Source organism: Tetrao urogallus, assembly GCF_951394365.1.
Source record: "Tetrao urogallus genome assembly, chromosome: 1".
Classification (NCBI taxonomy): domain Eukaryota; kingdom Metazoa; phylum Chordata; class Aves; order Galliformes; family Phasianidae; genus Tetrao; species Tetrao urogallus.
The window spans coordinates 87023952-87049631 of NC_136813.1; the positions used below are offsets into that span (position 1 = coordinate 87023952).

The window sequence follows — 25680 nt, forward strand, 5'->3', positions numbered from 1 at the left end:
AGGTAACAAGGCTACAGGATGCAATAGCAACAAGAGAAATACCTCAAGTTAGTATAACAAGATGTATCTTTCCTCACCAAGATGCAGTAGGTACCACATTCCTCCTGCACGCCTTCTTCAGATATGAAAGGAACCCATGTTTAGAAACAAGTGTTTCAGCTAATGCCACGTTAACTCATAATAATCTTGTTTAGTCTAGTGAATGAGCAGGAAAATGACTTTATCCTCTGGACAGAGGTCAGTGGGGATCTTTAAAGTATCATAGAATGGCTTATGTTAGAAAGGACCTGAATCAAATGATACCCTGCAAGATTCTTGATAAGGAAATGTGTTACCCCACACACTATCATTTCCATGCATACAACCTGGCAAAGTTAAGCAGTGTAACAAGAGGAGGATTAATAATTGAACATATGGAGTAATTTTGGAAACACTGCCAAAACTGTTGCCCGATTCCAGCCTCTGATCCAAGAAGGTGGAAGGGTTCTTAGATTAGAAAAAGTTCAGAAATTTGACTATGTAACTTCCTGGGTTCTTTCTAACATCCCCTTCTACTGGTCTGTATACCAAACAGAAATACTATCCAGTGTCAAGTCATGTTTTCCATGTGTGACCAATGACTAGAAAATGCGAGATGAATTCCAAACAGTTGACAGCTATGACCAATTACCATCTGAATGTGTCCCTATAGATCACACCCTAGTTTAACAATAAATTACTTGAACCTCATACATCTATTTGCAGTGATTTCCAGAAAACATTACTAACTGTAAAGGAATCCCCCTGTGGGTTAATTAATTACCCTGGAGAGCTAGCTTTCATTCTTCAGCAGCAGGAGCAAATAGCATTTCTAATGAGCTGGGTACAAATAGCAGTTGAATGCTGTCAAGCATCAATATTTACTCTGCATTGGATAGAGCTGCGAGCCGAATTAGCCCCTTTGCAGCAAGTGGCTGGGTTTGCATGCAATTATAATCACGACATTTTCACTTGATGCCTTATTAGCTTTTTCAAAACATTATAAGTAGAAAGGGCATATTCAGAAATGTTGCACTGAGTGATGCTTATCTATCAGTTTTGCTGCATCTTCCATTTGTATGTATATAGACATAAAATTGAAGGTTTCTTTATATGCTTTTTAAAATCCAAAGCAGTTATCTAAACAGCTAAGGTCTCGGGCAGTCAGACTTTTCTTTATGAGCAAATTTTTGTATTCATTTAAACTTAGAGAGCCAAGATTAAGGGTCTACCTATGAAAATCTGCTTGCTGGGAAAGATTTTGTCCATCTGTAATACACAACGAATGTTTTCTGTTAATATAAAGAAAGCTGATCAAGCTCTGGAAGCATTATTTTACTGGAAATTCTAATATTCTGGTAGTTTTACTTGAAATTAGACAAAAATGTGAAATACCTCACAAAAAAGTTCAGCAGAAAACAAAATCCATACAAATGTGTTGTTTCATCTTTAATAACCCATGCAGTTATTTCCAATATAACATACCTATTTTAATAATTTAACATGAATATTCTGCACATGCAATATTAAAAATATCTTATAAATTATTTATTTTGATGGATTTAATACTAATTTTAAATATTTTCCTGTTCAAACTTCTATTTCCAGGAAACTTTATTCTACTCTTACTGCTTTGATTAAATACAAGATTACATATATGTGATACTTAATGGATATTCTAGCATGCAGGAGGTTTATTTTCACATTATTATAGGAGCAAATCTAGAGAATGTGACATGAGCTTGAAAATGAACATGCACATAAATTTGAAATCTTTCTCAAAGTGCAAGTATGCAGAGAGTCAAGATGATGTATCAAGATTTTTTCATTTCCTAGCCTGAGTGTTTTCCATTCAATTTGAGAGAAGCATTTTTTCCTCTTTTTTTCTTTAACAGTTTTCAATAGCTTACACAGATAGCTAATTAGAAAAATAAATGTGTACATGTAGTGCAGTGCCAGATACGGGTCAGAGCTGCTGAGGGCAAATCTAGGGATAGGAGGCTGCTGACACATCATATGACTAGGTATGCCTGGGTCTCATCAGGCAGTGCTAATTGCACAGCTCCAGAGCTCGTTTGCTCTCCACTTCATTAAATTCACAGCTCTACTGTGTGTAGCCATTAAAGTGTTCAAATACATATTATTTATACAGTGAATAATCATTTGGCATGATTTACATCTTCAAAACTAAGCTAACATTTACATTAATACATGATTTGGCAGTTTTCACTGGCTGCAGCCAAGGTAGTTATTAAAGAATCATAGAATGGTTGAGGTTGGAAGGAGCCTCAAAGCCCACCCACCCCATGGGCAGGGCTGCCCCCCCCCCCCAAGCTCAGGCTGCCAGGGCCCCATCCAACCTGGCTTTGAGCACCTCCAGGGATGGGGCACCACAGCTTCTCTGGGCAGCTGTGCCAGAGCTTCATGGCCCTCCAGGTGAAGAATTTTCCCAACACCTAACCTAAATCTCTCTGCTTTTAGTGTAAAGCCATTTCCCCTTATAAAGCCATTTCTCTCCCTTTTAACTATCACTATCTGCCTGTGTAAAAAATTGGTCTCCATTCTGATTGTAAGCTCCCCTTAAGCAGTGGAAAGCCACAATGAGGTCTCCCCAGAGCCCTCTCTTCTCCAGGCTGCACAAGCCCAGCGGCCTCAGCCTTTCTATGTAGGAGAGATGCTCCAGCCCTCTGATTGTTATTGTAGCCTCCTCTGGACCCATTCCAACAGCTCCAGTCCTTCTTGTGCTGGGGACCCCAGGGCTGGACTCAATACTCCATATGAGGCCTCATGAGGGCAGAGCAGAGGGGGACAATGACCTCCCTCTCCCTGCTGGCCACCCCTCTTCTGATGCAGGATGCCACTGTTGGCCTTCCAGGCTGTAAGCACACAAAGTTTCATGTATGCAGGCTGGGAACGGTGCTTCACAGAAGTTTAACCAGCAGTGGCAGTGTTACTTTGGGTCCCTCTGAAATTCATTGGGGCTTCCCTCCCTAGTGATGTGAACACACCTTCAAATCCTCTCCCCCAGCATGCAGGCTAATACAGGGTGTCCACATTGGTCCACAGGATCATGGTTATCAAAGTGACACACCCCACTGGGCCGCCCTTAACACAGCTTTTCTCTCCAGTTCCAGGCCCTCCTGCTGGCGTTAAAGCAGCTGCATCTTCAGCCTCCACTGTCTTCGTGTCCTGGCTCCCTCCCCTCAAGCTCAACGGCATCATCCGGAAATACACTGTGTTCTGCTCACACCCCTATCCCACGGTGAGTCCCACAGCACAACCATAAAAGGGCTATACTGACCTGCAGAACTAAAAACGTGTGTTGGCTCAGTGCTGCTCTTAATTTGTTTTGTTTCCTTCAACAAAGATTAAAAGGGGATTCTGGGGCTAAGGGAGTGATTGAGGGCTGGTTATGTTTTTTCCCACATACTGACCTTCGGCAGTACACAAAATATAGTGCAGAACAGTGACTGAGAAAATGTTTCAAACCTACGATCAGCCCTATATAGCTGGAAATGTGTATTTATTTACCTAATTGCCTAATCTGAGTTGTGTTTTCATGTTACTTCCCTTTTTGGCTTGCGTATTCTTGTGTGAAAGAGCATAATGGCTTGTGAACAACATATTTGCTTGTGAGTGAGCTGATTTGTGCCCAGGAGTATTTGCTATTATTTGAGTATTCTGGGTTTACATGCTATTACTTTCTGAGAACGCAATGAGAAAAACGGAATTATTATCAGGTATTTTTTTCTCTCTACAAATCACAAAAGAACCCAGTTATCTTTAAGTAAAGGGAAGAATTGTTCCATTTAACTAGCAAGTGAACTAATTTTGCAGTTACTTGAGGAGAGATGGGACAAAACTACTTGTCCACTGATGACTAAGCTAGAACTTTCACATCCTGCTGTAAGCGGGTCTTATTAGCCACTTCGGAACCTAAGGGCTGGAGATTGTCGCTTCATTCATGCTTTAGGACTGCTGGTTCCTAACTCTTAATTTAATAATTGTAGCCATGCAAATAAATATCTCTTGACTATGCACTTTAAGTCTAAAGTGGCCACGAGTTTTTCCATCATGCTGGGGTCTGATCAGAGCAGGGAGCAAGCACCTCTCATGGGATGGAATGAACACCAGGTGGTGCTGCTGGCTTTGCTAGCCGCTTACAAGACAACGCTGCAGTGTTTCTTCCCGAGGCTTCTTTGCTAGCAGTATTTTTTTGTATGTTTACATCATCAGGAAAATAAGCATCCACTGCTACGCATTTTTTATCCAGTTTTGTGCTGTCTTCTACGGAATTACCTTTTCATGATTGTTTATTTTATGAGTAATTTTAAAGTACCTCAGAACAAAATAATTTTATGAATGATGACAAGAATACTTCCTTTTTTTTTGCTGGTCTTAGCTTTTACTGAATTTTGCTTTTATTTTTGTGATATTGATTATAGGTGATGAAGGCATCAGAGTATACTGTAGTTCACAATAGAAGTGATAGTCAGTTTTCATTAATTACTGATAGGTAAATATAATTATCCTATTGGTATCTCTGAGCATAAAGGGTTGTGTGTGCATGTGTATGTACATACAATTATATATCTATGGGGGCAGTCCCCTGTTTCACTTAGTACTGTTTTGCAGATCAACATAAATGGTGGCTTACAGAGCTCATCTTCTGTATCAGTTCTGTGTTTTGAGCAAGGCAATGATCGTATGCTGTTTGTTTCTGAAGCCAGGTTGAACATCTCTAAATAAGTGCAAGACTGCAGAACACATTTAATATAAAACACGACAGCTTCATTTCTAACAAAGTGCTTGGCTATCTTACACCTAATAAATGATTGCTATTTTTTTAATTATTATTTAAAACTAGCTTTGCAGTGAAACAAGCCTGCTGCAGGGGTGTTTAAATGCTAGCACTCCTTGGCTGGTGTGGTCTGTATATGCCAAGGAAGATCGCATATGATTCATTGTTGACGGAGACAAGTAGTTGACAGAGAAAACAGTCTTACATAAAGTTGTGGAGGGGAATAAATAGAAAGCCTCTTTCTTTATCAGTTCTTCTGCCACCATAAGCTGTAAGTGCTGTAGTACATGTATGAAGCTATTTTTCCTTAAAAGACTTCTTCAGTCAGAACCCTTGTTGCAAAATAATTTTGCTAAATATCTGCCATTTAAAGAGAAAGACAAACAGTTTTTAAGCAGAAAAGAAGTGAAAGAGAAACGGCAACAGCAAAGGGAAGTTAGCACAGTGCATTTTATGAACAGTTTGTGGATACTGAGATTTCAATACAGTACACTTCAGACAAAGTTTTTAGACTAACAGAATGGTTGAAGTTCCTTTACATAATGCTGCTTTGATATTTAAGTCACCAAAAGGAAAGATAACCAAAAGTTTACTGTGTTGGTCATACTGTGCACGTTTTTACTACAAAACACTACCTTCATAGGATGCTGAGTTACTCACAGATGAAGATTTGCAGACTCTTGTACAGTTCAGTTTGGTTTGTAAGAGCAGAAGTTGCTGAAACTGATACCTCTGCACAGAAGGATGCAGACATTTTCTGTTTAATTATTTTGAATCCCAATTACTGTATTTGCCTGGGAGGGTTCAAGCAGCAAATATGACTAATGTGTGAAAATTAGAAATTATTCTCTGCTGCAATCTACTCTTTAGGCAAGATAAAGGGCAAACAGGGATCCAATGTCATACTGTTTAATTATGTTGTCTATATTATTGTAGAACTATATCATGCAGAACTTTTTTATTTTGGAAATATATAAAAATACAAATATATGAGCACTTACACATTCGTTTACAAGTTGACAGCTAGCCCTAAGTGCTGATTGAGTTAGATTTCTATTTCAAGCCCTGGCCTGAACAGAGTGACTTAATAGGTTTTTCATTCTTCAAATTTAACAAAACATACCAGAATTTAGGTTAAAAATGTTATCCTCTCTGCCAACTCTTAGCCCACTTTCCTGCAGTACTTTTAACTCACTTCTTCCAAAGTCTATGTTCAGCTCCTCTCAGGAGCTGTCTTCTCATGGTACCATGTTGGCCACATTCCCTGCAGTTGTGCTTGTCCTGGGTGTCCCCATATCACTGTGATCAGGCCTGATATAGTACACTATATAAGGATAAATTAGTGGAATTAGATTAAATAAAATTTAGAAGACAGAAAAGTTTTAGAGAAGATTGCTGTGACACAAAGCATCCAATGGCTTGCTAGCCTGGAAACTGCATGTTAGTAGAACTGCACTACAGAACAGTAATAAATGGAGACTTTTTCCCTCCCAGTGATTTTCAGGGTGCTGTCTTCCATTCATATTAAGATACAGAGTAAGATGACCTTGCAGTCGCTGTCTGATTTCCTGATAGTAAAAGCTAAAGGCAGAGCTTGTTTAGACAACCATGCACAGAAAGTGTTTAGATATGAAAGACATACAATCTACCGATGGCTTAAAACGCCATAGGAATTTTATTGGAGTCTTTCTTGCTGTATGAGAAAACGTCTTGGTGATGTTTTAATGTGTTTCTTATTCTCAGAACTGCACACTGCCTATGTCAGCATTTGGTTTCAGTTGCTTTGTTATATGTATTTTCTGTGGAACTGGATAGCTATTTTTAAATTTTCATAGAATAGTAGAATAATTTTGACTGGAAAAATACTACTGTGGTTCACCAGTTCTCTTCTCAAAGCAAGTTTAATCACATCAGGCTGCTCAGAGGCCTTACTCATGTTGAAATTGCTTCAAGAATGGCTTGGCTCTAGCATCTAAACAGGTACATGTAGAGAGCAATAAAGTCTCTTCCTGATCTTTCTCTTCTTAAGGCTGACAGACCCAGCTGGCACAGCTTGTCACTGTATTTCTGTACTGTGCTCGAGACTCCTGACTGTTCCGTGACAACCCTGTTTTGTGCTTTCTCCATTATGTTCGTGTATTTTTTTTTCCTGGAGTCCCAAAACAGGGTGCAGTACTTAGATGCAGTCTCAAAAGTGTAAAGTATAGAGTGGAGGGGAAGGATCACTGACCTGAATCAACTGACCTATACTCTTATAAAAGCAGAGTTGGTCACAGCAGACCACCTTTTATGCAGAGCTTTTCCTTTTCTAACCCTATCCCTACAAACTTAGACAGTGTTTATCTTCCTCCCAAGTAGCCTGTCCCAGCATTCACCTTCTTGCGTGATCATTTTTGTTTGAGCTCAATGTGATTGTGTGGCCTTCTGCCAATCTTACTTGACTTCTCATACTTTGCAAAAGACCATTTTTGCATTCTGAGTAGGTTGTATGTGCAGATTAGCCAGATGTCCTGAGTCCCTTTATTCTCGAGGACAGCGTCCCATGGATCATTCCTCTCAGAATCTTAAAATCTAGCCTCTTGATTGCCTCAGGCAAAGTGATTGTAGATCTTCACATCTTCAGTCAGTTCTTCCTTATCTGTGGGCAACAAGTTTTGTAAAGTATCTCCACCAGTCAGCTTGCAAATCATCTTCAAAAGAAAAGGTCTTCAGTACTCTCCAGAAATCTCTGGTTATTTGCTTCTAATTGTATTGCCCATCGAGCAGGCGATTGTCCCCCACTCCTATTCCCTTATGAGGTTCCCATCTGGAATACTGCACCCAGGTCTGGAGCCCCCAGCACAAGTAGGATGCAAAGCTGTTGAGATGGTTTCTCTTCATTTTTAAAGATTTGAATAAAGCTTATGTAAAGCAGTGCAAAAATAATTATAAGCAGGAAATGATCTGTTACTCCATAAAGTCTTTGGTAGTTAAATGTATGCTGGAAGTCTCTAAAAGAGAGGGAAAGGTTACTCTCAGAAGAGGGCTAAGCAGATAAAGTTACTTTGAATTGAAGTTTATTTAGAGTTAGAATCTGTGAGGTTGAATTTAAAATGCATGTTCATTGATTTATATTCTACCAATAGTATTTATCACCGTGCCTGTACAGTACTTTTCACAGCATGAAGATATTTATGCTTATTAATTCTTGTTCTTTATATAGCATAGAGCTATTCTATATTTTGTGGAGTTATTTTGAAAAATCTACTTGGAATAGTATTTAAAATATGTCCTTTTTAATATACCACATGTACTGTTTACAGCTTTTTCATAGTTATTTCACAGATTTGTTACCACTTCCCAAATATAGCACATTCATTCTTTTAACTGCTTTGCCAACTTCACATTTTATGCCATGGAGCAGAACTCAAGAGAGACATGACTGAGTATAAATTAATTCTGCTGCTGTGCTGCTTGATGCAATTTTTTAAAGGTCTCCTTGCAAATCCCTACTAAAACAAATTTGATATTGATCTTTCTCATAAAACTCTGGTTTGGTCTCACTACCTAGGCTCACCTACACGTATATCAATATAGTCCAACAGTTAAGCCATGGCATCAGTTGCAACTTATTTCAGCAGGTGTGGATTCATCATATTCCCTTCTGTATTGTACAACAGACAAAGGACCTGTGACCAAAAGGCACAATACAATTGGTGATTTGATTGAAATGCTCTGGACAAACTTAGTGACCATCAAAAGAAGCAGTAACACACAGCTAGCAGCCCAGCAGTCAGTCTCCTGCCCTTACTGTGGTCACCTGCCTGTGACAACACATCCTCCTTCCCTGATCATGACCTGGGGGAGGCAGATGGACTCATGGGCTCCTGTGGGTTGCTGCAAAGGGACAAGCATGTGATGTACCTCTGTTGTTCCTAAGCAATAGAACTCCTGATATGAGCTATCTGAAGGTCTGGGCGGTGGGCTGTCTTAAGGGCCTAGCTCCTTTGCTGTTACCAAAATCTCTGTCCTGCATTTTCCAACATTTCAGTTCAGAATTTAAGAAAAGAAACAAAAATACTTACACGGAAGCTGTATTCTGTTTTGCACACAGCTTTTGTTAACAACAGTTAGTTTCAATAACACTGAGTGAGGAACAGATGTCATGTTTCATGTTTCAAAACATGAGCCAAATAGCAAGAACCAAGGAGAAACTATTACATGGCCTAAATGGTGTCCAGTCTAACTGAAATTGTGGACTTGGCTGTTGCAGGCAGCTCTTACAATCTGTCCATCTGTGAAAGGAAGCAAGGCAAAAGTCAGCAAATTTGTTGTCATAACCCCAAGAAAAAAGTCTGCATGCAGAGTTTCACATTTTTAGGGAGTTCATCAAGGGCACACTCACAAGTCTCCTTTGTTCAGAGACACAGAACCTGAATCTTTGTATATACGATAATGTATGGATTTTATATTAAACCAATTCACCTCTAGTTAGAAACTGTTTGTTTTGACCCCCTTTACTAGATAACTTATCAAGCAAAGAGACTCTAAAATATTGTTTCCAGGAGCAATGAAGGTAGGAGGTAGAGCAGGGTGGTCAGTTCCATGATATTGTTGTGCAAGTTAGAGGTCTCTGTATTTTGACCTTGAAGAACTAAAAATTTAATTACAGCAGTGATTCCATTACCAGAGGTCAGGTTGAAAAGCAGTGTGGACCCCTGGGGTTAAGGCACTCAAAACACTTCCTGGCTCTCTCCCATTTGGCAATGAAGATAAGTCTATAGAGAGCATGTTTCTTGAAATAAAACTGATCAGGCAATTGTAGTTTCAGAGACAGATAAAGATAGAAATAAAACTGATCACTGCACTATTAGAGGTAATGAAACCAGTTTTTCCATACTGACGGCAAGAAAGAGCAGTGCAGATATCTTTCAAATCCAATTAATTCAGTGATTTTGTTAGTAATCCAGATAATGAAATACTGAGTGTTCCTATAAAATTTGCAGAACTTTAAAGACTGGGAGGGATTTCAGGTACACAAAAGGCAGATGTAGATTCAAAATATCTTGATAAATAGGGAAATTGGTCTGGGGAAAAAAAAAACAACAGATAAAATATAGTGTAGGTAGTAGTACAAATAAGTGAGTGCTATGAATAACCAAATAAAATGATCATGGGCAGAAATCAAAATGTTAGATTCTTCACAAGGGGATTTGAGGTAATTTCATATCACAGAATGAAATTTAGCTAGCATTGATTCTGTGATTCTGTAATTATATTCCTGTTGTGAAAAGCCAAATGCCATACTCTGGGATTGTTGAGTATGGTATTTGAGAAGGCTGTGGACCAATGGTAGACAGTACAAATTATAATGACATTTCATTAGCAAAAAAATTGATTTCTTGGAAATGTTAAAAACATTGGTGTTATTAAGCCATAAAAAGATAAGTATACTGGTGAGGAAAACAGTGAGAAATCTTTGTGCAGATTAAAGACTGATGGAAGGATGAAGGTTATAAACTATTTTGTGTTCCTAATACACTGGAAAAGACAGAGGCTTATACTGCAGCAGAAAACTCAAACTAGATTTTGAGAAAGCTTTCTAATAAGTTAAGGACTAGGACAGCTCATGCAGTTTAGGGAGTTGCAAAGTCTTCACTTGTTGTAGGTCTTCATAATCAGGTTGAACAAATACTTGTCTAAAACTGCTCAGGTGTAGTAAAATTTGGCTTAGAGAAGGAGCATAGACTTGGGTAAAATCTGAAGGTCCTTCCAGGCATGATTCTATATTCATATTTTACACCCAAATTTATAGAGAAAGCACACAGGCCATTCTAGGTAGTAGAAATATGTGTTCTTAATTTTCATGATGAGGCTGCTTATGTGCTCTCTTGCTTCACAAATCAAACTACAAATCTGCTTTTCTTGCTTTTCACTCTCGTCTGCTAAGTCTCCACATGGCTTTCACAGATCACTTCCAAGTTTCCTCACAACTTGGAAAGAGCAGAGATCTTAAGTGCATCTATCTTGCATCAGAAATTGCACAGACATAGTTGTAGACAAGATACAGCCTTTCTTTGCCTGAAAAATCTTTCAGTGCACAGTAAATTTTGCCTGTTACCTTTATTCCTTCATGTCTCTCTTGAGTTCTGCTCTGTGGCATAAAACATAAAGCTGGCAAAGGAAAATCCCTCTTTTCTTGAAAACTGTTGAAAAATGTACTTTTCTAGCACACTGTTTTGAAGATTTTCCAGCCTGGGATAAAAAGTACAGACAAAAAGTCTGATTTTAGGCACATTGCTTATTTATTTGCTTTCTAAAGGAGTAAGAAATGCCAGGAGATGGCATACTGTTTCAAAGCATGCAAAGCATTGAACAGGAATACCAGTGATACTGCATCAGAATGAAACAGTGCTACCTGCAGTGTCTGTTTCTCAGAAACGCTTACTGTTTCCTAGTCTGAGAAACAGATTTACTGCAATCTGATAAAGGACTTTGATTTCATTCTATTTTGCACAGCCTTTGCTGGACTTTTAGAGTTTGTGCCTTCTTGGTGCTTCTCAGACAATGAACTGAAGCCATAGGAAAAGAAAAATCACCCTACTATAAATTAAATTTTAAAAAAGCAGCTGAAAAAATCCCTTGAGCAAGCATGTTATTGCTTTTGGAATAATGCAGCAGTAAATGCTAGACACTGGCACATACAAAGGTCAATATATGACAAGGTGACATTCCTTTAAAAAATTTCTTACTTCAATTGTTTAATCTTCTCTTTGCTGACAAAGCTCCATTTTTTTTTTTTTTTCTTTTTGTGTAATGAAAGTCTCTGGCATGCTAATCTAATTGAAATGACAGGCAAAAGTTAAAAGTATAATTGATTTTTTTTGTCACCGGAGCATCTCCAAGTACTTAACCAGGAATGTTAGCTGAGGAAACAGAAGGTGTATGTTAATCAATTAGAAACCAAAATCTTGCGTTAGCAGTTTGTTTTAAGAAAATAAGAATTACTAATTTAGTGAAAATTTATTTTCTAGATTCAATTAATAAATTAGTTCCATGAATAATTGAATTTATATTTGAAAGAGCTGCAGTTGCAAATGTATAAATGATGCTGATTTTGTGGAGGAGAAAGAAAGGAATTGAAGACAAGGTATTAAAAAATGCAATAGAGAAGCTAATTCTATGATTCCTCTGCTTTTGGAGCTCCAGGCAAAGTGAACTCCTCTGCTTTGAGACAATTCTACCTTTTCTCCTAGCTATCCACATTATAAGCGTATTGGTTGTTTTTTCAGTTTTTGCTGTTACTTCAAGTCTCAGAGCAGAGCTTAGTCACAGTGCTATAATTTCAAGGTTTTCCTTTTCCACTTACCATCTCTCATTATTCCTTACCTAAAATCTCAAACCACTCTGCTCCAAGCTGTATTTAGCAACTGTATACCAGGTACATGTATGATGTCCTAGCTTCTATACCATGACAGAGAAGAGCTTGACAGTGAGGCATTTCAAGCAGGAAATCTGCAGTATTAGTACTGGCTTGCTAAGTCAACAATATGCCTTTCATAAATCATGGGTGTCAAGGAAAAGACAATGTAAATTTAACTGAACTGATGCTCATTGTAATGAAATTTTGGCAATAAGGAGGTCTTTAATGGTTTGCTGTTCCTAACTGCTGTATTCATGTTTCATCTTACTAGTGTTTTAGGAGTAGCTTTTGCTCAATGACTGCAATAATGAGTGGACTTAGCGTAGTGTGTTTGACTTTCAAATTAATCCTAGGAAATGCTGCCTCATGAATATTAAAACTCTGCCTCCTGTGCCATGATCAATACATTAACTTTTATGTATGACCTCATGAAGATCCAACTTGCCAAGCCACAGGCATTTGTCCAATATTCTCATGTAAATGTCAAGACAGATGATTTTCAAAACCTGCTGTAATATTTCACATAATAATAGAAGTGTCTGCCTGCACTGACCTCTTCATATCAGAAGTGGAAACCCAGGCTAATGCTTACTAAATGGAACAAACTGATTTGGCATTTTGACAGGAGAAATCAGATTGGGTAGAAAGTATAGTGAGGTCCTTATTTGGACTTCTGTTGAAGATAGGTAACTGTGAGTCTGAGCAAACCAATTTCCCCAGAAAAGTTAGCTTCTGTGGAAGAAACATTGTGTTCTTGCAGAAACAGAGGTACACATTTGTGTGAAAGCCAGGATGTTAAGTATTCTAACAGTCAGTCACATTATCTCTATGGAGTGTTTTTCATCTTACTTTAGTTGTGTTCAACACAGACAGCTGTCCACGAGCTAGCTATGTTTACACTTCTAGAGTTGAAGGGGAAAAATAGGTGTGTCTAGGTCATGATTCATCCCACTGCAATGTGTCCCAAATAAGCTAGAAGAACTCTGACTTAGAAGTACATGTTTTTTTGCATGGTCTCTGAAGGGAGAAGATTTAGGCTAGCATAAATCACTACAGATTTCAAAAGGAAATCAGATGAATTCCACCCTCCCCTGGCCTAAGGAGATGCTAGCTCAAGAACACGATGACCCCTTCATTAGCTGAAACTGGCAACAATTTCACACTGGAGAGGTGTTTGACAATATCTCAGAAAAATATTTTATTTCTTTAGAATTCACTTTGAAGGACTATGTATTCCAGTGCTTTCAGGTCAAACTACTTTTTGAAATGCTAATCAGCTGAAATTAGCCTTTACCACCAGCAGATATTTGTATATCAAAGACATTCTGTGCACACCTTCTGTCAGTTTGAATCAAGTTTAGATTACGCCAATGCATTATTTCTAATGCAGATTCCTAGTGAAAATTTTCTTTTCCTTGTCATTAACACTCTAATTATTTTTAGCCTGGTGTTGTATAGCTATTGTCATGGCATAGGAAAGTGAATCTTTTTTCACTTAATCTTCTGATGGCTAGTAACCACTCTGTTTTCACAAACAAGAATCACAAAACCCATGTCAGAAATAAAAATGGCTAGAGTGATGCAATGCTCAGGGTAGATAAAGTTACCTTTCTTTTCTACTAAAGAAGTAGAGCAACCTGTGGAGCATAGGTTGAGGTGCACAAATTCTATATCCCATTGAGAAATCTGTAAAAATCCCAACCTAAATAACAATAATTTGAAAATACAATATAGGCCCAAATTCCCTGAATATAAATTGATTGCAACGACTTATTGTGTCTTCCCTGTTTATTGCCATCTGCCATCTGCTTCAAGCAATTGATAGTCATTCCAGTTACCACGAAGTAACAGGATTTGTAGCACTCAGCTCAGCGGACTTTCACCAAATATTGTTTATTTTAGTTTGGAAACATTTATCTCTTCCATCACAGGTAATCAGCGAGTTTGAAGCCTCTCCCGACTCATTTTCCTACAGAATCCCCAACCTGAGTCGGAATCGCCAGTACAGCGTCTGGGTGGTAGCAGTGACAGCTGCAGGAAGAGGCAACAGCAGCGAGATTATCACTGTAGAGCCACTAGCAAAAGGTATGATGACAGTGCTTTTTAAACCAATCTGGAACTTCCCAATGCTAATTACTGCTATATTGGCACGTGGCTTCTTTATGTCTCATTGCTTACTAAGAGTGGGATTTGTGAGGAGTAACTTCAGGTTTTTTGCAGTTTTTTCCAAAAGTTAGGTGATAACTCTCAGCTAATTACCCAAGGTTTTGCTGTAGTCAGCAGAGAGAGGAAGAATGATGTGCTCCTCTAGGGAGTAATTTATCCCACCTACCTTAGAAGGAAATAAATTGCTTTTTGAAGCAATGCTTTTATACTTTTGTTGAGTACAGAGAGTTTGAAGAGTTTTCTCTCCACTTTCAGAATGTGTCTCTTTTTTTTTTGTCACATAAGGTAACCTCCTTATAATCCTTCTCCTTACTAATCTCTTGTGTACTCTACAGATACTATCTTCTGTATCAAGTGGCCTGATTAACATACCTAAATTCTAAACAATTGTTCTCAACTTGCATTAGCTTTGATTTTTGCTGCTTCTATTTCAGATTTAAAGAGGGGATAACATGCCTCAATTATTGCATATTTTTTCCAGCTGTATTAGTTGTTCTAAAAAAAGATATTACTTGGGCTCATGTAGTCTGCCTTACCTGTACTGTGAGGCATGATGCATGCAACACTCAAGCACCTTAGCTTAGAAATAGAAACCTAAATTTTTACATAGCAAGGTGAGAAGAGTCAGATCAACAGTCAGTCTCCACCTGGGATCTTCAGACTGGTCTTCTATTTTTTTCCCATTCAAATTAATAATTTGACAGTATCTACCAGTATCAACAGTGTAGTGCACAGATCTGTAGCGCTTCAAAAGTATATGCATCAATTTTAGAGTTTTGCAAGACTGCTAATGTTTCGGTCATATAGCTAATGATGTAATAATGTAAAATAAGATGTCTAGTGCTTTATGAAGATACCTACCTACATAACAGAACTTCAAACAAATGCCACCAACATGAAAGTAGTTTCTGCCTGGAAAAGAATGGACTATTACTATAGGGAAAATTGCTGTTTCTACCCACTCAAGTGGTAGTTAACCAATTTGATGATGGCAAATTAACTATCAGAACAATTGTCATGAATACCAGTAATAGTGGTTGGACGGTATTATTTTAACACATGACATAGTATTGAGTACACAGAAGTCACAAACAGAGTTCCTCAGACTTGTGATGGGAACTCACGTGTCCTCTGCCAATTCTCTAGGCCAAAGTTTTTATTGTATTGGATGGACATTTTTCTTAACTGTAGTAACTACAGAGTTTCTACTGTAGAAACAGTGAAAGATTAATCAGTGGTAATGTGGGGAGTGTCTAGCAGGGTAGACAGGTAAGATTTGGAACAAACAAGTAAATGTTTGCTCCCTAGGCCATTGCTGACAGGTTATTTTTGTCAGCTGCAAACTCACTTCTACTTCCTGCTTCTTTTGACATCCAACAGTTTTTGTATCTTCTTTCAGAAAATCTTTTCTGAGAAGAAGCTATGCAGTGTTAAGGGTCCTGTTGCATGGCTGAAGGCTATGAAAAGTCCAGGAGATCTGAAAAAATGTGGAGGTTTTCCTTGTAACACAATTGCATACAGCATATTGAACACTTGTGAGACCACAGCTGAAATCTTAAGTGGTGGAACATAAAGAACATCAGATGAACACCTCAGAGAAATGGGGCAAAGGTTTCAACATGTTCCTTCTTTGAGGTCATCTGTTACTAGGCAGTAATGAATGTGTAATGCTGAATAAAAAGTCAACAAAAATAGAAGTAAAACGGTAAAGCCTGAATAAGAGCAAAGCCAAGTAACTAATACCATGCAATACTAATATAATAGGGGCACAGACAAACCTGGAACTTTTCAAGGAACCCTGCATGTAATGCACTGCAAGTTTTGTATTTTGATTTCTATTTAAAAGAGGAGGAGGCATTCAGACAAGATAAATGCAAAACACTGCAGATTTTGTAGGTACCAAGATGAGCTGATCTGGTTATGATGAAATGTAGCATGTGACAGTTCTTGGTTTGCTAAAAATAGATGCACTACAAACCGATCTGCATGTACCTAACCTAATCAAGCAGTTATAGCCTGATTTTGCTAAAAGGAGTGCAAAGGGTTGCTATACAGCATGAACATCTGACAGGTCGTTATTGTGAAGTTGTTAGCTTTGTTTTTTCCCAGCTTATTTCACATTAACCGTCCAAGTAATTATACCATCATGACAGCTCATGAGAGTTTACCTGGAATTGAATCATGTCAGCTTAATTATAACCCCCTTTAAGAGCCCCTCTGAGAACAATGAGAAAGTCTTGTTAGGGGATTGATGTGAAATGGCTAGTCCAATTTAAGTGAAAGTTTAATTCATGTCAACAATTCTTCCTTTTATGTCTCCATATCTCAGAACAGATTGTTATTCTTTGTAATTAACTGACAAAAGTAAGCACAACCAACCCCAACAAACGAAAAGTGACCATAGAGATGAAAATTCAGTCTCCTAAACTGACCATGTCCCATGACCACGTCCCTCCAAATTATTCTTCCTTCCTGACTTGCAAGTTGCATTTTTAGTCCATTAAATGTATCTGTAAGAAGGAAAACCTTGCAAGTGCCTTGTTCCTCTTGTTTCCTGACCATGTCTGATGGAGAGTGGCATTTGCCAGCAACATGATAATAACAGAACCAGACCTATGGCAACCTGAACCTTTGGGGAGAACTCTGTCTTCAATGTTGAATTTCATCTGTTCTTGCAGGCTGAGTATTAGCATTGAACAGACTTACCTCCTAGTCTGTGTTGCATTCTGTATTCAATATTTTTAAAGTACATCTGGAGCTGACATAGAATCACAGAACCACGGAATCATGAAGGTTGGAAAAGACAACTAAGCTTATTTAGTCCAACCATTAACTCATAACAGAATCACTGAATCACAGAATCACCTCAATGCCCACTAACATCGTCATAGAGCCATAGAATAATTGAGGTTGGAAAAGACCTGTAAGATCATCGAGTTCAACCCCAACCCACCCCTACCATGCCCACTGCCCACGTCCCTCAGTGCCACATCCACACGGTTCTTGAACACTTCTGGGGATGGTGACTGCACCACCTCCCTGGACAGCCTGTGCCACTGCATCACCACTCTTTCTAAAGAGATTTTTTTCTAATATACAACCAGAAATGATACTACATACACGTTATCACTCTGTTTCTTTAAAGATTTGGCATACTGGAGCATGCAGTATATTCTTCTGTGAGAAAGTAAAAGAAATTCCTGACCCATGCATTCACTGACTGCTCTTTTATTTGGATGAAGCTGAGCCACAGTGACCTTCCATAACTTGTTTCCCCATGCAGTTTACCTTTAAAATTGTGTTTTGTTCTCCAGAGAAAAAAATAAAATGTAACAAAATAAAGAACACTAGGGCCTCTTGCAAAAAAATTCTGGCTGTTTCTTTTTCCATGACGATAAATGTAGGTAATTGGACTCATAATTTAAACAAATAAACACAGAGAAAACCTCATTAGCATGAAAGAGTGCAGTGTTCAGTGAAGGTACGTCTTTATCTTCAATTAATGACTGGCTAATTTGCAATAAATAGGAACAGACATGGTCCTAATCCAGTGCCATGCCATCTACTGTGATGCTGGTAGGCATTTGAGTTTCTTTGTTAAAAATGAGACAAGTCCAGCAGCTGAATTGCCTGCACGCTGTGTAAAGCTCTCTTAGCTCAAAACGGAAAGGTCTGTAAGAGTCAAGGTATTTTAACCTCATGAATACCTCTTAGCATTTCAAACCTACTGCTGCCAGATGAACTTCACTAGACATGTATGTTGTTTCTAGTTCTCTGTTTTTGTGAACCTGTTAGCAGTCTCAGATCATTATTAGAAGTTAAGCTATAAAGAAAATTGGAGTTAAGAATTTTCATGCTGTTTTGCCACCTCATTAAAAGTACTCAGTGTATGAAAGAAATGGATAATGCATAAGAAGCTGTGGATACTTTCACATAAATAGTCCTGTGTGCTTTTGAGTTATGGTCTGTGATCCTACTGCCGAGCTGTGCTGTGAAGTTTGTGTTGCTTGTTCACATCACAGTACAATGAAACACACAAGATACAAAAAGCAGGAACTACAACATAAATGGGAGATGTGGTACAAAACCTATGATTTTATTAATTGTTCACTGTTAAGATAACTTAAAAATAAATGAATATCACCGCAAGTTTGGTAATAATGTGTCAAACCATGCTGAAGGCTTCAGCAGGATTTCTGTGTTATAAATGCTTTGTTCTAAAGTAACTGGCAGCAGTTGGAAATAAGTGTATATTTTAAGAAACACTAGAGAGGTGGGAAAGACAGGGAGAAAAGGATTAATTGTTCATTTTAAATGAGAGTTCAGATTTCATGGTGCAGAGAGAATGTTTGCATGGAACAGGAATTCGAGTTTCTGACCACCATTTTTCTGAAAGCTGCTAGAAACAGTGCAGATGTTTATAGATGTATTTTGTAGACAGTCATAGCTGACAGCGTCTTCTGCTGCTTTTTAAAGATGACAGGAGTACTACTAGACATCTCCTGCAATACAAACCTGGATCAATGAAGACAAACAAGTGTTCTAGCACTAATTTCAGCATTTCTCAATGTATCCGCAGTCTCCAGGTGGACTGGACTGAGCATTTTTTAGTTTCAATAACTAGTTAATTAGCCCATGGCTTGTGGCAGTATAGGCCTTCTTTTCTGAAACAAAAAGCCTAAGGAGGGCCACAGTGGAAAACATGTCTGTACCATCAGACTTAATGACTATCTACAACCTTAGCATTACTTTGGTGTGCTTCCACCTCATGGCAACAACTCCTTCCTGCAGAGGTCAACCACAAGCTGCCAGGAGGGAGCCAGGGCTGTTCAGCTGCTGTTTTGACAGGTGTGAGCATGTCAGTGTTTGGGAAAGTGTCATTGTGCCATTATATATCTTGGACTTCATTATCTTAAATCTTTAAAAGAGCTGCTTCTTACTGTTTCAGTTAAAATTGTGACCAGAGAAAAATCTCATGGAAAATTGAAGAGAACATAGGCAAAATCATCCGAATTGGTCATACAAATAATTTTTCATGAATGAAATTTTTCATTATGAAATCACTGAGTATCTCAAATCCCACTGCATACCACTGAAGTAATTTCCTTTCACTCTTCAAGGCCTGTTCTTTTATGTATGATTTTTAAACATATATATATATAATTAGTAGAGGATAACAATCCACTGAGATCAAATGTCCCAGTTTTATTTGATCGTGGCTCTCATTTTCATGTTTTTCTAATTGGTGCAAAATGGATTATGAAATGCAAGTTCTGATCAATGTGCATGATTGAAGTAGATCAGGATTAAAAATACAGTATTTCATTTATGCATGTTCAGTATATGTCTTTAAATGTATATTTAAAGACCAAAAAGCAATTTATTTCTATCAAGAGTCATTCTAAAGTAATAAAGCACACTGAAACTAACACAACTCTAGCATTTCTGTATATTATACAGAAGTGAAATATTGATGATATATTTAGTTAAATATGGCATGAATAGAACTGACTTAAGAATCTGTTCACGTTTATGGACTTCAGATAGACTCGTTGCAGTGTACTAATATGTTTCTACAGTAAAGTTTATTTTGCTTAATTTCATAGCTCTTGTAACAAGCCTACCCTCTTAAAGTTCATGAGAAAATTTCATCCTTAAAAAAAATAGCTTTGAATTCTCTAGCCCAAGGGGAACGCATTAAAATAGAATTTTCACTAGGATTTGTTATTTAAAAAGAAATTGAGTGTTCACAATAAATAGAAAGGAAGAAGTATTTCCAGGCACTTCAGTAGAATCTCTGCTTTCTCAGAAAGCAAAGGAGATAACTTTCTATGTGTTGACATGTTGACATGTGTTGAACTCCTTCAGTCTGAAGGTCTTAAGCTAAAAATACACAATTAGCTCTACATTTTTCCATGAGTTCTTCTACAGAACATTTTCTTAGGAGAAGCTACTCTTACTTCTGCATTTGAAGTCAATGTTCTTTCATAGCATAGCCTCTACTGAGATGCCTGACAGATAATATACATAAATGTTAATTTGGGGTTCTCTTTTAAGTCTAGTATAAACTTACTAGACTCCAATTTTTGTTTGTTTGTTTGTTTGCTTGCTTTTAAAACAACAACAGAGAGTATGGTTGTTGATATTGTTCTGAAATCATTTCTACACACTTGAATGATTTTTTTTAAAGCCATCTGAAGCTTCTCTATGCATTCAATCTGGTATTTTGCAGCAATATATAAGCTGTTCTGCAGTCAGTCGCGTTCACTTCTCGTAATTCCTATCTGCAAGAATGGTTCCAATTTGTCATTGCAAAAAAGGCTGAGCACTCCTTGCTGGCTCCACTCCCTGACGAAAGTGATGGCAATGAGCCATCTTACCTTTAACTGATCTGGAAAAAAACACCAGTGCAATCTGAATCCTTTCTATAGAATCACATTTATACCACCCCACTGAACAGTGTGATTGCCATGCTCTCCCAGTTTATAGCTGGAAAGTGAAATTATCTGTACTTTTAGTCTCAGATGTTTACCAACACCACCCTGTGCCCAGGCATAATATGTACTAGACTGTAAGATTACATAAATCACCTCACCTAGGATGGTGTATTGGTGTAAGTACCAATTTGGCCTGGAAACATCAGAGTGCACTGCTGGAGAGCCTCACAATACTCCATGATTTATGTAGAGTTAAGAGAAGTATGCTTACAGTAGGTAACCAGAATCACCAAAATAAACCAGGAAAGATAACAAGAAAATTGTGATCACAAGAACTCCTTAGAAATTACCTGTTTTAAGTGAAAAACAAGTTAAAACAAGTTAAAACAAAGATAATTCCTGAGCCAGTGAAAGCACAGATTAGAAATTTAGGACTAATCCCAATAACCTAAACCTGGCTGAAAAACTGAGACTACCTGCATTTTTTATCCTCAAGTGTATAAGCATTAGTTTTCTAGTAATTTAAGTGACATCAAGACTTATTATAACAAAAGTTATGTGTTACTCATTTAGCTTTTGTAAGATAGCTGTCTATTGTGGACACTTTTTCTGGAAGTTTCTGGAGAGAAGTATGTCTTTCACATAATTTTCATCCATAACATTGACAGTGAAACACGTAAGGATGATGGTTTTACTCTTTTCACTCCGCCAGGATTCTTTCACTCTTCATCTCTCTGCTAGTTGTTTGTCTTTTTACTTGTTCTGGGATAGCTGATATGAGTTAAATGGAGTTAGGTTCCTAAAAACTTTGCTTTGAAAGAGATTGGTTTGTTTTCCAGTGTTTAGTTCTGGATATTTGTTTCCCTTCAAAAGCTGTATCTCATTTCAGTCTTTCTCGCTCTCTCGTATTTAGCTCCTGCCAGGATTTTGACGTTCAGTGGCACAGTGACGACTCCCTGGATGAAGGATATTGTCCTCCCTTGCAAAGCTGTTGGAGACCCAGCTCCAACAGTCAAATGGATGAAGGATAGGTAACCAGCAACTAAATGTATAGCTCAAGTAAATCCCATTTCCTTAAAATCCAGATGATGGTGAAGATAGTGATCTTCAATGACTGCATTAGGAAGAAAAAGGGTCATTTGTGGGTACCGCATGAGAGCAGCAGAGGAAGAATTTAAAAATTCCATGAACTAGAGCTAATTGCCTGTGTAATTAGAAAGCATTAAAAAGGAAGAAAAGTAAATATCCAAAATGTTAAATTGCAGAGACCTTTCTGTCTGAACTTTGGGGCCACAGAATTAATCTGAAAAAGCAAAATGTTTGATGTATTTAAATAACCTTTTGGAGTGCAGTCTGTAAGCATGTGTCTTGCATATACCTGGTTTCCCCTTAGTCTGTTTTGATCTGTAGTTTCACAGTCTGATAGAGTCACACATGGAAAAAGACATGGACACTATTATTTTCATCTAAGCACTGTGTAAGCAGTGATAATGTAGTGCTATGAGGCTGTTGATTGATACATGTAATTATTATTTTGTAAGGATAGACTTTGTAGGAAGGAACTTTTATTCTTGCGTTTTTATGAAAGAGTTGATAGTTAAGGAGTGTTTTCTCAGTTTCACTCAAGCTTGGGCCAGGATATGTGTGTTCTTCAAATGGCAGGTGTTTCCCCGCAAAAAATATTTCTTTACTGTCTTTAATAAAGAGCACCGCTTCCCCACCCCCACACTCCATTTTCTTTCTTTCCATTCTTAGCTTCTTAAAAAAAAAAATCCAATTCTGAGTATCTTTGATTGTAACTTCTTTAATGTATGCACTTTGCTTCCTGTGAGGTAGTAACGGGACACCCAGTCTAGTGATGATTGATGGGCGAAGAAGCATCTTTAGCAATGGCAGTTTTGTCATTCGGACTGTGAAAGCAGAAGACTCTGGATACTACAGCTGTGTGGCCAGTAACAACTGGGGATCAGATGAAATAATTTTGAACTTGCAGGTACAAGGTAAGAATTCATGTCAGAATTATTATACAGCTATTAATTGTTATGTGATGGTAGTGCATTGATATGCGTGTTTTGTAATACTAATGCATTAGTATTAATGTGCATTAATAAAAACGTTGCCCTTCCAAATTAATTAATTATATGATATACATATTCTACAATTATGAATTATGTTATATAGTATTCTGCAGATCATTCTGACTCAGCTACCAGCATTTTCTGCTATGGTAGATGTTTTGCTTTGGATGAAACAATTAACACACTTGCAGTTAAATCTGCCTGCAAGCTTCTGTCAGATTGACAATTGAGTGTTTGCATTCAGTTATTTTCTCATTCTTCACAAGAATTGCCTTATGCTTTATTCCTATAAAAAGTACGTGCATTCATTTAAATATTGCAAATTTCAGAAAGAGCTGAAGGCCTTTTCTTTAGCTTCTAAGAAGCTATCAACAGAAATTTGCTCTGTACTGACACCTTGGCCAAAAAACTTCATTACTCTTGAGCAGTTTCATTGATGGAGAATGTGAGGAAACATTTAAAATGAAATGTCAGTATAAGGTCAACTAGTATGTAATACCAACTATTCTATATGCCTGCTGAAATATATATAGTGTAACTATTAGAATATATTAAAGTAGTTCAGTTAGAAGGGACATTCAGAGATTATGTAGTCCAACTACCTGAGCTCTTCAGGGCTAACCAAAAATTAAAGCATATTAATGAGGTTATTATTCAATTGCCTCTTGAACACTGACAAGCTTGAGCCATCAGCTTCTCTCTAGGAAGCCTATTCAGATGTTTGACCACCCTCACAGTACGGAAATTTTTCCTAAAGAATTTTTTCCTAACAGTGTTGGCATGTATAAAGGTAATGACAATACAGGACTACACATTGACAGTAATATCAAATAGAGTACATATATTCATATATCAAGAATTCACTGCTAAGGATATTTTTTTCCTCACTTACACCAAAGCAAAATTTGAAGAAATGCTCAGATGCTTAGTGTGCTTTAATTGGCTGCAATTGTCATACTACAGGTACAGGTACAACCACTAAGCTGGGAATTTTGGCTATACTGCAGCCAGTTACTCTAGTCTAAGTTTCTAGTGCAGATATATGGGAAGAGAGAAAGATTCTCTCAGCCACAGTGCAACTCTCTGCATAAACATGTCCACTAAGCCATGAAACAAATGCCATAGTATATATTAACTTACCTACAATCCAAGAGAGGCTGAAGATGTTCTTTTGCAATGTTTGAAACATGACAGGGAATGGAAATGGAAAGCTTAAATTTATATTTCACTAACTATTTTTGAAATTGCATATCCTCGCTTTTATTGAACTGCAGTAACTAAAAGCAAATCAATATTACTTCCCAGAAGGGCAGAACAGAATGGCATTTAATATGTGAGACCACCATCTTTCATAGATAAGAGTGAAGCTATGATGAAAGTTTTTACAATAAATCTTCCACAATGTAATGTGTGCAGTCCCTCTCCCTGGAATAAGCCAAGTCAGTCAGAATAATGGAACAAATCCATCTAATGTAGGGAATTTTCCTTTAGAATATGAATTGTCCTTTTTGTTTCTGTCAGCATTATTTAAGCCTGTAAGGGCAGTAAAATGCAACTTCTTTTTAAGCTAGGCAATAGCTGTAAACCAACAGCCTCCAATTGATGTCAGCACTCATTGTTTTGCAATTTTATTACTTGACAAGGCACTGAAGTGAGAGTGCTTCTTGGAGTTTTACTTTGCTGGTCGAGGTAGAGGCAAAGTAAGGAATGCCCTCTGGGAGCAGACTGCTAGACATGACAGAGGCATCACACATTTGTGACATCCAGTCTGCCTTGCTCATTGGACAGTGGCTGGCAAGCAGGAACTTGGCGGTGAAACTGCCTTGACAAAACTGGTCACCAGCATCAACACCCCTTTCCCACTCTTGCAGTGACAGTGATCGTAAACTTCTTTGGTGTCTCTTCTTCTGTGCTTTCCATCTCAACTAAACCATATCTCATAGCTCCTCATCCAGATGCCTCTTGAACACTGCCAGGGAACGGCGACTCCACCACCTCCCTGGGCAGCCATTCCAGTGCCTGACCACTCTCTGAGAGAAAAAGTTTTTCCTCATGTCCAACCTAAACCTCCTCTGATGCAACTTGCAGCCATTTGCCCGGGTTCTGTTCGTTGCCCGGGAGAAGAGGCCAAATCCCTCTTCACCAGAACCTCCTTTCAAGAAGTTGTACAGTGCAATGAGGTCTCCCCTGAGCCTCCTCTTCTCCAGACTGAACAATCCCAGCTCCCTCAGCCGCTCCTCATAAGACTTGTGCTCCAGACCCCTCACCAGTTTTGTTGCCCTTCTCTGGACACGTTCCAGGACCTCAATGTCTTTCTTGTAGTGAGGGGCCCAAAACTGAACACAGTACTCGAGGTGCGGCCTCACCAGTGCTGAGTACAGAGATGGATGATTACCTTTCTGCTCCTGCTGGCCACACTATTTCTAATGCAGGCCAGGATGCCATTGGCTGTCTTGGCCACCTGGGCACACTGTTGGCTTATGTTCAGCCGAGCATCAACCAACACCCCCAGGTCCCTTTCTTCTTCACGCTCATCCAGCCACTCATCCCCAAGCCTACAGTGCTGCATGGAGTTGTTGCGGCCAAAATGCAGGACCCGACACTTGGCCTTGTTGAACCTCATCCCATCACCTCAGCCCAGTGATCCAGCTTATCTAGATCCCTTTGAAGGGCTCTCTACCCTCAGGCAGATCGACAGCACCTCCCAACTTGGTGTCATCTGCTATCTTACTGAAGGTACACTCAATCCTCTCATCTAGGTCATCAATAAAGGTATTA

General features: G+C 38.3%; 1 protein-coding gene across 1 annotated transcript in view; it reads left to right on the forward strand.

Annotated features, from left to right (window-relative positions):
• The window catches only part of DSCAM (DS cell adhesion molecule), a gene marked incomplete at both ends in the record, with an annotated part of 449568 nt that overhangs the window by 374724 nt on the left and 49164 nt on the right, over positions 1-25680 (forward strand). The window contains 4 exons of the mRNA XM_079539395.1: positions 3147-3280; positions 14153-14306; positions 21738-21855; positions 22661-22824. Of these exons, the coding sequence (XP_079395521.1) occupies positions 3147-3280; positions 14153-14306; positions 21738-21855; positions 22661-22824 (570 nt within the window). The remainder of the gene's footprint in view (positions 1-3146; positions 3281-14152; positions 14307-21737; positions 21856-22660; positions 22825-25680) is intronic.